The sequence below is a fragment of the Perca fluviatilis genome, chromosome 6 (genome assembly GCF_010015445.1).
Source record: "Perca fluviatilis chromosome 6, GENO_Pfluv_1.0, whole genome shotgun sequence".
Taxonomy (NCBI): domain Eukaryota; kingdom Metazoa; phylum Chordata; class Actinopteri; order Perciformes; family Percidae; genus Perca; species Perca fluviatilis.
Window position 1 is genome coordinate 19,562,017 of NC_053117.1, and position 12,946 is coordinate 19,574,962.

At 43.0% G+C, this 12,946-nt stretch overlaps 1 protein-coding gene across 20 annotated transcripts in view; it reads right to left on the reverse strand.

The window, feature by feature from the left end:
• The window catches only part of ank1a (ankyrin 1, erythrocytic a), a 91,636-nt gene that overhangs the window by 6,634 nt on the left and 72,056 nt on the right, over positions 1-12,946 (reverse strand). For 15 of the 20 annotated variants that reach the window (XM_039802970.1, XM_039802967.1, XM_039802973.1 and 12 more), the window contains 11 exons: positions 12,662-12,758; positions 12,288-12,516; positions 12,077-12,205; positions 11,826-11,945; positions 11,639-11,723; positions 11,365-11,439; positions 10,924-11,055; positions 10,093-10,248; positions 3,184-3,841; positions 2,576-2,924; positions 235-318 (listed from right to left, as the gene is read on the reverse strand). In XM_039802970.1, coding sequence (XP_039658904.1) covers positions 235-318; positions 2,576-2,924; positions 3,184-3,841; positions 10,093-10,248; positions 10,924-11,055; positions 11,365-11,439; positions 11,639-11,723; positions 11,826-11,945; positions 12,077-12,205; positions 12,288-12,516; positions 12,662-12,758 — 2,114 coding nt within the window. Of the gene's footprint in view, positions 1-234; positions 319-1,318; positions 2,538-2,575; positions 2,925-3,183; positions 3,842-3,935; positions 4,244-9,602; positions 9,888-10,092; positions 10,249-10,923; positions 11,056-11,364; positions 11,440-11,638; positions 11,724-11,825; positions 11,946-12,076; positions 12,206-12,287; positions 12,517-12,661; positions 12,759-12,946 lie in introns of those variants that run through there. The other 5 variants (XM_039802980.1, XM_039802981.1, XM_039802984.1 and 2 more) reach the window with 5 other exon arrangements.

A 12,946-nucleotide genomic window follows, 5' to 3' on the forward strand; every position in this document is an offset into this window, starting at 1 on the left:
AAATATAAAAGAAATGTGTATGGAGGAAATATGTCTTTTTAAAAATATCTATTTTTTAGGGACATACAGTGCATAGTGTGTATAGACATAGTGTAATGTCATATGTGATTTTTTATTATAAGTTTAATAATTATGTGGAGAGATGCTGGTGAGTATGTGACACTGACATAAGTGAAAACAATTACTGGACCCCAGTTTAAGAATACAGTATGAAAACATGTTGCAATGGCTGACCTTTTTTGTAACAATGTTTCCATGTTCGTCCGTGAACTGTTCCTCGCTTACATGATCCCCAGGAAGATCTTCAACCTCATCACCCTGTGGACAGAAAAACATTTGTACCCTCAATTCATTCAATTTTTTTTTTTTTAAGAAACCATTAACTGTCCTTCCTTCTCCTTGAAAGTACTGAAACTTACATTTTAGTGTAACTGCTACAAGATATGAATTCCCAAAATATGAAAAGTTAAGTAATCTGAGGAATAAATGCTGGTCCTAATGCATGTTAAAATAGCTGGCACTGCATGCCGTAAACGCCACCACTAATTGGAAACACAGAGAAGCAGATGAACAACAGATGAAGGGTGAAGGTTAAAGGGTTGTTTGTGGAAGCATGTAAATCTAACAGTTGGAAGTTTCTAAGCGACATTTACATTTACAGTTCATGAAAGTCATGACAATGCTGTTATAGGCCCTAATAATTTGCAGCGTGTCTACAGACCTATTTATAACCTTAAAGACATTCCTACAGCCGGAGAAGCGAGGACAAGGGTCAGTCCAGCCCGTGTAGACCTGAATAAAACTTGTCAACACTTGTGTTAGCATGGACAGAGTCTAAGATACAGTCCATATGGATTTTTAATAGAACTGGAAGCCAAACTTGTTGAGCCCAAGCCAGTCTATTTACATCCATAACAGCAGAAGATAAATGTAGCCACATTTGCTCAGCAATTTGATGGTAATTTAACAAAATCAAATTGTTAGAGGAAGAATTATTATCGTGTTGATGCAATTCAGGTTTTGTGATTGACATACACATTTCCTCATGTACACAGTGTCCTTAGTTAATCCTCACTGCCACACTTTTGTCACACCCACTCCACTCTAGTGCAGTAAACACAGTCAAATCATTTACCCCTATTAGCACAAACCTATCCTGTATCACTATTAGCACAAACTTATCCTGTATCACTCCAAATACACTGCTTCCTATAGCCTTTCACCAAACACTATTTTCTCCATCTATCTCCTGCTATTATTGTTTTCCAATCCTTTCTTCAAATTTCTGCGTGACTGTCCTCTGTCCCTCTCTCTGTACCTTAAAGATGACTCTGCGGCGGACCACTCTGGTGGTGACGTTTTCCTCTTCATCGGCCACTCCGTCGACCTCGCCGAGCTCACGGTCCAGCTGAGCGTGTATGTAGGTGAGCACAGACCGCACAGAGCCACTGGCAATGTGGAGGACATTCTGACAGCTGATGACCAGGAAAGCCAGCAGCACGAAGCTGAAGAGGAGCTCTGTCACCAGGGCCCACATCACCCCGCTTTGATCCCCAGCAAATCAACAACAATCAATACACTCCCCCAAGTCTTCAGTGACTCCCGTTTGCAATGCAGTGCCTCTCTCAGCTGACGGAAAAGGCAACAGCTGCAGCCTGCGGCCTTCTGTCACCGGTTCATTCGCTGTTTGGTTGTTTGTCTTTCAGTTCATGTCTGTCCTCCATTAGCTGGGGCAGTGGGCCGATGCCACGGGTCTCTATTCCTTCTCGTTCCTACTGTCAGGTCAGGAGAACCCACTCAATGGCATTAAATCCGAGCTAAAGCAACTTTGGGAGGCTTCTTTTCCCACCTCTCTCTCTCTCTCTTCTGATCATGTGATCTGTGGCCTTTAAATACCTCTGGCTTCTCCAGTGTGGTTCTATATGCTGTAGTAAGAGTATTGTATGAAGTAAGAAACTTGTCCCCTGACTTCCTTCAGAGACTTCAACTATAAACTATTTTCTCATACACCCAGCCTAGTAGACACATTTCCTCAAAAGCATCACTATGCAGACACTATTTTGCCGCACTGCAACACTGCATCCAAACACTAAAAAAGCTAAAAGGCTCTTTTCTCACCAGTATGAACCACATACAAAAGCAAGCCCACAAATGGCTTAAAGCAATTGTCTATTACTGCTCTCTCACAGTTTCAAGCCTGACATTGTCCTTTACAGTTTGATGTGGTGGTGTTGTGCCAAAAAGTTAACACGTGGAAATGACTAGGGTGGGGCGGATCCTGTAACACGAGTGGGACAGTGAGAATGCTTGCTATATTTGGCAGGACTGTTTGTGCCCATCTTGGGCCCTTGACTCTGTGTGTGTGTGTGTGTATGTGTGTGTGTGTGTTGTATGTTTCTAGGATCTATCATTAATAATCTAATGCTGATTTGTTAAATATTGAAGTTTGTTGGATTTGCATGACAACAGTTAAAGCCTATGCTATCATCAGTCTCAGTAGTTTGATATCTGTATGACTGATTGCTTGTCAAACCAACGTCCCTTTTATTTTTCATGGTAGGAGCAACACACTCACCTGGCCCTTCAGGCGCACATCGTCCCAGGCCCTCAGCTCTGGTACTCTGTGTGGGAAGCCCAAACCCTTCTCAAATGGCTGGGTACCCCTGAAGTGCCCCCGTAAGATCTCTGAGTGCCCCATGTCCCTCACAGGCTGAAGCAAGGCCTCCTGGGATATGTGGGACTGGTCGCCATCTACGGCGTTACATACTGATGATATCATGGTGTCCATGGCCTGCCTGGGCTTAGGCTGACTGCCCACCCAGGCCTGTGTAGGGTCCGTGACAGGGATCCACCCCGGGCCTGACTGTTCCTGCAGGTAGGAAAGGAAAGAGCCTCCACTGCCTCCGTTTCCACCATTACCTGACCTGGAAGGAGAGAACGGATCAATGTGGAGGTGGTACACGTACTGTACGTGCTTACTCCGAGGATAGTAGAACAACTGATCATATCTCCTTAGCGCTCACTTCCTCCGCAAGAAAACAAAAACAAAAAAACAAAACTCCAGTTCACCACTGACATCCACTGACATGCAATAAAGATTAATACGATGTAAGCACAGATCTATTGTTTTGTTGGTGTGATTTTGACTTTGTCACCTGAGAGGCAGACAGAGGTCTGACTCACCTGTCTCCATTTCGGTCTGCAACACAGCTCAGACCAGGTGACTCACTCAGCCGAGCATACACCCTTTGCTGTCCTGCAACAAGAGAAAGCCCTTCCTCTGAGCCCGTCCCTGCTTCTCCTCCTCCTCCTCCTCCTCCTCCAGCTCCACCTCCACCTCCACCAGTCGTACTGGTAACTGCTGATACCTCCGAACTTGCCTCTGACCCCTGACCATTGTTCAGCCCGTTAAGATTGATCCCAGCGATGGTGCCCCCAAGCGAGGCTGGCGTGGCTGTGCTGAGTGAGTCAACGCCCATCTCTGAATCGTCCTCGGGCAGCTCAATGGAGCCACTCAGCACCCCACCCCCTCCGCTGGGTACGCTGGCCTGACTAGCCGGCCGACCCAGGCTTCCATACGGCAGCCCCAGCAGACCTTCTGAATCGTCAGCATTGCTGCACTCCAGCGAAGAGTCCTCCACAGGCACCAGGGACGGGCTGTTGCCTGAGGGCCACACCTGCACATCAGACATCTCCATGAGGGTGTCTTCTTCTGTGGTGGCAATGGGAGCACAGTCCAGACTGGAGACTTCTTGCCAGTAAGGCTCAGCGCCCAGCGGGGAGGGCAGGCTGTACTGCATGGAGGCCGGTGAGAGAAGCTCGTCCTGCGCGAGCCCATAACCTGGAGCGAGACAGAGAGAGGCACACTGACACCAGGCCCCCCGCCTCCCTCCCCACCTCACCCCCACAGCACCGGGACCCCGGGAGGGGATAGGTGCCCCTGCCCAGGAGCTGGGCATCTAGGGGGGGGGGGGAAGAGTAGAGGAGGCTGAAGGGACAAATGGGAGAGGAGTGGGGAAGGAGAGAGGGGAGGGCCAAGACAACAGGAGCTAGAATAAGGGTGCAAGGAGCTTAGGACAAGAGAGCAAGGGCAGCTTTTAGACGAGGGTTTGTCAAGCTCGATCAGCCAGTGCTGACAGAGAGAGCAGCAGCGGAAGCAGCAGCAGACACAACTGGACGGACTGAGAGACCGACACTTTGGTTTGGACCCAGCAGTGACTGATGCTGCTCTGCTGTCTGCCACCTGCAGGGAGACGGACAGGAATTACTGCCTCTGCCCCCAACCTGGGGTAGGGACACACACTTTGTCACACATACACATGCCATAAATACACTCGCTCACTCTTTGTTTCATACTATCACACACATACACTCACACTCAGATATGCATGCATTCAAACCCACTCAAAAAACAGGCAGGTTAATATTGTTGTCAGGCTGGATAGCATGCACGCAGGCAATCTCATCTCTCCTCACACACATCAGCTCACCACACAGCTGCTTGCTCTTTCATTGACACATATATTTATTATAATGTATACAATAAACATATAACCTATAGTCCTGCTTATACTAATGCAAACACATATACGGTAGACTTGATTTTCCATCTGTTGTGAAAGTCACACAGTTGCTGCCTCAAACATAGATTTGAGTATTTCAAGTGTAATTATATCAATTAGTAAAACTGCACACTGTTAATGTGCTGTGGACTCAGGTCACTCCTTCAACTGTCTTGAACAACCTTTGTAACAATAGGGTTTTTGTAAAGGCAGACCTGGCATGATAGAGCACAATGTCACAGCATCAGGAATGTTTTTTTTATTGAGATAATAAATGTATTGCACAAAAAGAAAGAAAAATCCAGTTAGAGACTATGAAGAATGCACTTATACTATACATAGAGTCTGCCTTGTATTTGTCTTGATCATACTGAACCAAATGACCAACTACCATGGAAATTAGGTGAATAGTTTACGTATTTTGTTTTGATGAATGGCAATGTAGGTAAAGCAAAGTGTGAGTGGCACTATGACTGTAACACTACAGGATTTGTTACCAGGAAATACATTAACCATAGGATGAAATAGGAGATGTAGTGCAGGGCATACAGTATGTAGATAAAAGCAAGAAGAGAAGGCGGTTCACCTTCTGCAAGAGAGAGAGAGCGAGAGAGAGAGAGAGAAAGAGAGCGAAAGAGAAAGAGAGACAGACAGACTGTATGTGAATACTGTATAGCGATGAGGAAGCTGTGCAGAGCTGCAGGGTGTAACTTGATTCATGGTTGGCAGTGCTGCTGTTGAGAACTGCTGAGAGTGCAGGAGATATTTGTGACACCAAGCGGCCAGAAGGACCTCTTGTCCTACTTTCGGCTTTATCTCGCAGCCTCTCAACTGCTGTCAGTTGTCTATAGAAACTAGCAATCATAAATATACATATATATTTTTGTATAGTGATTTGTTTTTGTAAGTTAAAAGACATAAATCTGCTAAAAAAAACAGCATTGGCTTTGACTTCTGGAATCTTTTGATTGCTGACGAAATATCTTCTTGTACTACTAGAACACTGAAGATGACGAGTAAAGAGTTGAATGAAAGTTTGAAATCATCATTCCTCGTTCATTTGGGCCACAACAGAAGATACGGTGTCAGGTTCCTTTAAAATTTAGGGTCTCCATTCGCAAACGCTTGATCACGTTAAATTTAAGTTTATTTATAATATAAGCTGCAGCAAATAGTTATCGCTTCATATAAATAAAATCTAATTACTTCAAACTCTAAATTTAATAGAAATCAACTGATCTACTCTACTATTCATTATTATTATTATTATTATAATAAATGTCAGTACCCGCGCACATTTTTGTTGCAAGTAAATGAGATCATGGGATCATGTGGATTTGGTGTGTTTGGTGAGTCTATGTGTTTTTTAAATTTACTATATCATGCTTATTGTGTTATGAGTCTGTTTTTGGTGACACCACACAAACTACAAAATGAGCATTTTTGTTTGCCATGAATTAGATAATGAGTTTGTCAGTCCTCTCTCTCTGTGTAAGAAGATTTGGAAATGATAGAAAGAGATTTGGAAAAGAAATAAATAAAGGGAATGGACGGGTGTAAAATATGTAAAAATGATTGCCTGACCCCCAGATTGAAACACACAACCACAGAAAACAAAGCAGTGAAGATCGGGTAACAACACATGTAAAGGAAATTTACTCATTTTGTCCATTCGCTTTAACACCGATACACTCACACATGTGTATGGAGGACACCAAAGACTTACAATATACAACTTAAAACACACATAAAGACGCTCACACACTCTCACAGACTGATTGATGAGTTTACATTAAACAATAAGCACATTTACAGTAAGGGGAGGAACAATATGAAATTGACCCTTGTACGACACAAAGACATTAAAAAGATATATTTCACACAAAATAACCCATCAGATGGACAGTTTACATTGAATCAGTGACATACAGAACAACCACAACATTCATACATGAGCAACGCAAGTCAGGGTTAAAAAAAAAGGTTTGTGGCCTTTTTTATCCCCCCTTGGGAAAGATCGGTGAGGAGGAAGAGAGACTATAAGGTCATTCTCAGTATACATGCCATGCAAGAACACGTCTGTTGGTCAAGCAGCATTTAGTGTTAATGCAGTGTTTGACTCATCATCTCCAACAAGCCAGTGTGTCCATGCAAACACAGAGGGAGATGAGCGATGAAAGTCAGCCTCATGCACATGCAGACAGGCAGGAGGGCAGGGAAATAAGGGATGGGAAAAGAGGGAAAAGACAGAGTGGGAACAAGAGAAAAGGAGAGCAGCAAGAGAGGAAGAGGAATATAAAATAGGGTAATGGTCACAGACAGAAACAGCGAGAGAGAGCGAGGGTCACCTCCCCCCTCCCAGTTGGTGCTGAGTACACAGTCTGTGTGAGGGGTATCGGTCCCAGAGTGGACATTAAAAAGGTGGGGTTTTCAAAAGCACAAAAATAAAGAAAATGGACGACTATTCGCAAAAAAAAGAAAAGATAAAGATGTGGGTCAGAGGTCAACATGAGGTTGGCATGAGGTCAGAGTTCGGAGAGGAGTGAGAAGAAGGAAGAGTAGGGCGGCTAGGCTGCAGATGACATGTCCAGAGAAACACAGAGAGAGGGACAGATTCACAGGGAATGAAAACAGTGCTCCCAAAAGGACATTCAACTTTAGCCCTAAAGAGACTCAAACTACGCCCCATGCAGCCACAGGCAGAGAGAATTTAAATGTCCTTTTACAAAAGTCTAAGAGAAGAGGTCTTACTCTATCATGATCTAGTGTATTTAAAAAAAAATCTTTTCTAACCTGGAAATTATCTTGAATACACCTTTAAAATGTGCTTAATTACAACAGAGGTGCACTAGAACTATGAAGGAAAAAGGATAAGTAAAATCTTGCAGACATTGTTCTGACAAAAAGAGGGGAAGACAGGTAAAGACAGAGAAAGATAGAATAAGGCTGCAGTAAAACTGATTACTGATTATAGCGAATATTCTGTCAGCTTTTTCTGTAAAACATTTTAAGTTAAAAAACACTATTTCGATAATAATAAGTAGGTTTACTTCATATGGAGGACTGAACCTGACTTAAAGGAGCAGTTCTACATTTTGGAATATAAGCTTATTTGCTTTTGTTGCAGAGGATTAAATGAGAAGATCGATGCCACTCTCATATTTGTTTGATAAATATGACGCTACTGCTAGCATCTGCTTAGCTTTGCTTAGCATAAAACCTAATAACAGGGGGAATCAGCTCTGTCCAAAAGATAACACATCCACATACCAGCACCTCCTAAGTTCACTAATTAACACAGTAGCTTCTTACCAGGAAACCAGCAGAGACTCCAGGAAGTTACTGCAACCAAACAAAAACAGCTAGCCTGGACAGAGCCATGCTAGCTGTTTCCTCCTGTTTCCAGTCTTTATGCTAAGCTAAGCTAACCAGCTGCTTGCGGGAGCAGTAGCTTCGCATTTCCCGTACAGACATGACAGTGGTATCGATCTTCTTCAGCAAGAAATAAGCATATTTTCCAAAATGTCAAACTATATGTTTAATATGAAATTAATAAATTAATCTGCGAAATGAATTGAGAAATAAAGAAACTAGTAAAAAATTAATAAATCTAATGCACAAGGAAATTGATGATGAATGTATTTTGTTCCTTCACTGTCCACCACAATATTTATTTTAAGGATGTGAACCTGATGGTTATTTTCAATTTCTTTGAGCATTTATAGACTTATAGGCCTATTTTATTTATTTAATTATTTATCTGACCATTTTCCTTATTGCCTCATTTTATTTATTGCCTAAAACATCAGTTTTGGTCCTCCAATTCGACGTACTTAATCAGGACAGTAAGTTATAGAAACCTCTTGAAACCCGTCACCGTGATCATTGTGAGATTAGCAGAAGACACAATATCCAGGTATTCAAAAAGCCGTTTTACGCAGAGCGTCAAAGCAGGAACGGCCTTTGGGAGGCAGGTAGCCAGACAGATAGACAGACAAGACAGATACACGGTTATCAGATTCACTGCAGCTGTGATCTGAACATATCCCTTTTCACCCTTTGACCCTCATGGTCGTATCTCTATGCATTGTTACATCTCTGGGTATTGCTCCAGTTTTCACAGAATAGGACCTGTCACTCATCGTCTGCACTGGATACAGAGAGGAGAAGCCAGTCCAGTAAGAAGGGGAGCTCACACCAGTCCAGAGGTGAAAACGGAGTCAATAAGATGTAGGTTATGCATGTGTGAAGGAAACCATGAGGAAAAGGAGTAAAAGACTGAGGACTGAATATTGGTAAGAAGGTCAGTAAAGCTCGGCTATACTTACAGTATGATCTATGTGGTATGATCATGTATGACAATGTGTTGTTTAATAGACAAAATATCACTCTAAAATGTAGGCCCTCTAAGTTAATAATGGGCAATATAAACTCTTAATATAATCAAATACTGAGTGATCTAATTATTTAAAGGTCCAATGTGTAGGAATTTCTCCCATCTAGCATTGAGATCATACATCGCAATCAACTCTCTCTCACCACGCAGTTCAAAGTAGGTATTACAGCTACGGTAGCCTTAAGCTTCAAAAAGCCGTTCTCTTGCTTTTTTCAATATCCTTTTTCTTTTTCTGGGCGAAGAAGAAAACTCCTGTTTCTGAAATTTGGATTTTGAATATGTGTGGTCCTCCATGTTTCCTTCTTCAAACTTGCCGGGGCCGGGAAGCTACGATACCCATTAGCAGCATTAGCATCACCTGTGAGTTTATCATGTGACAGCAAAAACGCAAAAGGCGGAGCAGTATGTCCTGTATGTCCCTTACCGGCTAACGTATTTCAAGATGGCGCATGAATATGGAGCATCTACCCCAGTTCATGCAAATGCAAATGTAAAATTTCAAGCCAAAAGGAATACTTTTATGGTGGAGGTAAATATTCATGAAAAAGGACAAGTTTGTGAACGGGCAACACAGATTTTGATAATGAACAAATAAACACATTACACACTGGACCTTTAACAAGAGAAAAACAAAATAACAATGACAACAATAATAAAAGCACAACTATTAATGATACTTATATCTTACTTATCTCTATGTGAAGTGTTTTTCTCAGGGGCTATTCAGTAATGGGATGCTTGCAAACTCTAGAGATTCAGCACATAATCATACTTTTTTGTATACTTCACTACTTCCCATCACATTGAATGAATAGATGGAGAAATGTATAACCAAAGGCACTACAGAGGTTGTAGCACAGTAGGAGTGTCCTGAGTCCCTCTGCATGTTGCTTGGGTAAATTCCTGGAAATGTTTGACGTTTGTGGCAGCTTTCATACACAACACCATCACGGAGGAATAAAAAAGAAAAACATGGGGACAACAGAGAGAATTCAGAGGGAAACAAACTTTACTTTGCCTTTAGGGGATTTTAGGGTGCGAGGATGTATGTATATTGGAAAGATGGCTCAGGGTCAAAGCAAAAGGGACATGTAGAAGGGGCTGCATTGTGTTAGATTTGGGGAGGGAACTTACCATTGGTCATACCAGGGGAGAGGTTGTCTCTCTCATTGTTTCGACGTCTGCTGAAATCGCGGGAGCCTTGTCTCGCAGGCTGAGGCGGCTGGCCCTCCAACATGTTGACTATGTCCATACGGTCAATACTCTTCAGAGCTGCGTACAAGCTTTCCACTGCAGTGAAGACATGTGAAGGGGAGACACAAGCAGACAAGGAAAAAGAGAAGGAGGGGAAGGGGGTTCCAAGGACAAACACCAATACCATTACAAACAATCTGACTTTGACTGGGTTAAAGAGGCGTTATTAAAGACATGAGGGGATGAGAGAAATTCACAGCAATCTCAAGCTACATCCATACTACTCCGTCTTCATTTTGAAATGGTGTTTTAAAACAAAAATGATCTCTGTCCACACAAGCATTTAGGCTTAGTATCAGAAATGAACTCTGTCCATATTAACATGTTTGACAACACTTATCACATGACCATTCACATACACTGGGCATGCATCTGCCGGTGTAATCAGGAAGCAGATTGTCTAATGTTAATCTGTGGTTAAAAAACATTAATGTATAAATTGAAAATACTTTTGGAGAAAGAAGGGATGTATTTGCTTGAACCGACGACGAGGTGGAACTGTTAGTAAAAGGTAAGTAAGCCTACCTAACAGATAAGTCTGACTGAAGTGGGTCGTTATTTCCAAAGGTCTCCGTTTATGCCCGTCCAGAGTACAACACAACCCAAGAGTTTTCAAACTTAAAACGGCTTGGAAACGCCGGAGTAGAGTGAATGCAAGGCATAAAATTTGCAAAAGTTATTCAAAAACGTATTGTAGCCTCAGATACTCACTCTTGGCCCTCTTGCCCTCGCGGGTGGCCCACAGGTTGAGCAGCGCAGAGCTCTGCTCCAGCAGCGAGTTAGGATTCTCCACACGGATCTTATTGATGTCATCCACGCTGAGCTGAAGCTCGCGTGCCAACTCTGTGTAGAAAATGAGACGGGGAAGATCAACTAAGTGAGTGAAATATGTATTTATATTTAATTTCACCTGTGAGTCATGCTGTTAGTGTACACAGTCTTAAAATGGCACTCTAATTCACAGTAGCTCTATCCAGAAGAGGCAGAATACTCTCACGCTCTTGGCAGGAAAACGGGAAATAATTAGTTTCGTTGGCTGGTTGCCATGTTGAACTTAATCAGCAGCAAGCTAGGCAAGCATGTCAGACATAAGGTAAATATGGATGGTTTACAACACATAAAAATAGAGTCAGTACATTCTTGTTGACTCACCAGCCCAGCTCAGTCCCAACTGTTCGGCAATCACAGCCATCTTCAGCTCTGTCCTCTCCATGGCGCTCATTGATGCTGCACAAACCAGACCAAAAGTGACTATTTAACATCCTGTTCAATTTAAAGTTGAGATTATGAGATATGCCTGCATTTCAACACTCGTTGATACTGTAGAAGAAATGATGCCATCACACTGTGCCTTATATTATTATATCATCACAATAAAAATAAGCAGGTGCCACCATTTACAAGTGAGCGAGTGAGAGCCTCATACCCATAGCAGGTTCATTTAGGGCGCTGTATCTTTCTCTTAAAGCCAGCGGGGTCAGAGTTCGCCTCCGGTCTTCACTCCCAACAATCTGCCAGTCACAAGCAAACAACACCAAAGTCTGTCATCTCAGGGAAATTACTATAACTAAAAACACTGTACAGTATGTGGTTTGTAACTTTGAGAGCTTTACCTTGATACAAGGAGGCATGGTAATGTTGAGGTTACAGAGCACATGTTGACTGTCCTCATACTTTGTGGACTTGCGCAGGAAAGACAGAAATCCAGTGTGCTCTTTACTGCTGTCTCTCACCTTTAGACACAAGGAAAGAAATGAAGGCACATACATATGTTGAGTAGAGACAGAGCTGGTGGAGTAACAAGTGAGTGACAAAGAATATAAAACTGAAGAAAGATCTGTAAGAGAAAGCCAAATGGTAATACCTTAACAGAGACAGGAAGCCGGTTATCTCTGAACGCCTGGAAGCTGAAGCAGCGAGGCTGCTGGGTGGCCTTCCTCACAGGCACCAGATTCCCTGAACACTCCAGGTGAAGCGGCATTCCCTCCATCACCTGCAAAACAGGACACAAACATTAACCTACACTACAATTTTACCACATCAGTATGAAGCACTGCCCTCGTCTCTGAACCGACCTCTATGTCTCTGCTGCGAGCCACCTCTGTGAAGTTCTCGTGTTGTTCCAGGGTTTTATCCATCTTATCGTCGGTCATGCAGTAGCAGCGCAGGCGGCCCTCCCGCAGCTCATTCATCTTTGCAAACACCACAAACTTGGCCATGTATGGTACAGCTGACAGTTCTCTGTAGAGCAGGTTGGCAAAGGAGACGGCCTCAGCTGTCCGAGGACAGTCTGCGAGCCAGAATCTGAAAGGAAACAACGACATGTAATCACAGTCTTGTGCATAAATCAGTCTAGCTGGTTGCTAGAATGATTTAAGATGGCAAAGACTGCCATTAAACTTTATGGTATGATGGCTGATATAATGCATGTGTTGCCATCTCAACTTACCGTGCTGAAACATTGGTTGTAAAACTGGCACAGTCTTTAGCATACATAAGCTTGGTGGTGCCAGTAATGTCTTCCCATTGGGCTGGGGCTGTGCCACCTGGGAATCAGACGGGATGAGAAAGAGCAAACCTGTTAATCTGGCTTTCAGTCAAAAAGAAGAACTCTTATGGGTTTGTACAAAATGGCAAGTATGGCACTGTCATCTTTCACCACTGCAAATCAGCAGTTTTGCCCCATTAATCTTTCCTTGCCATGGAAGGGAACCATTCCAGTCATCTCACTCTC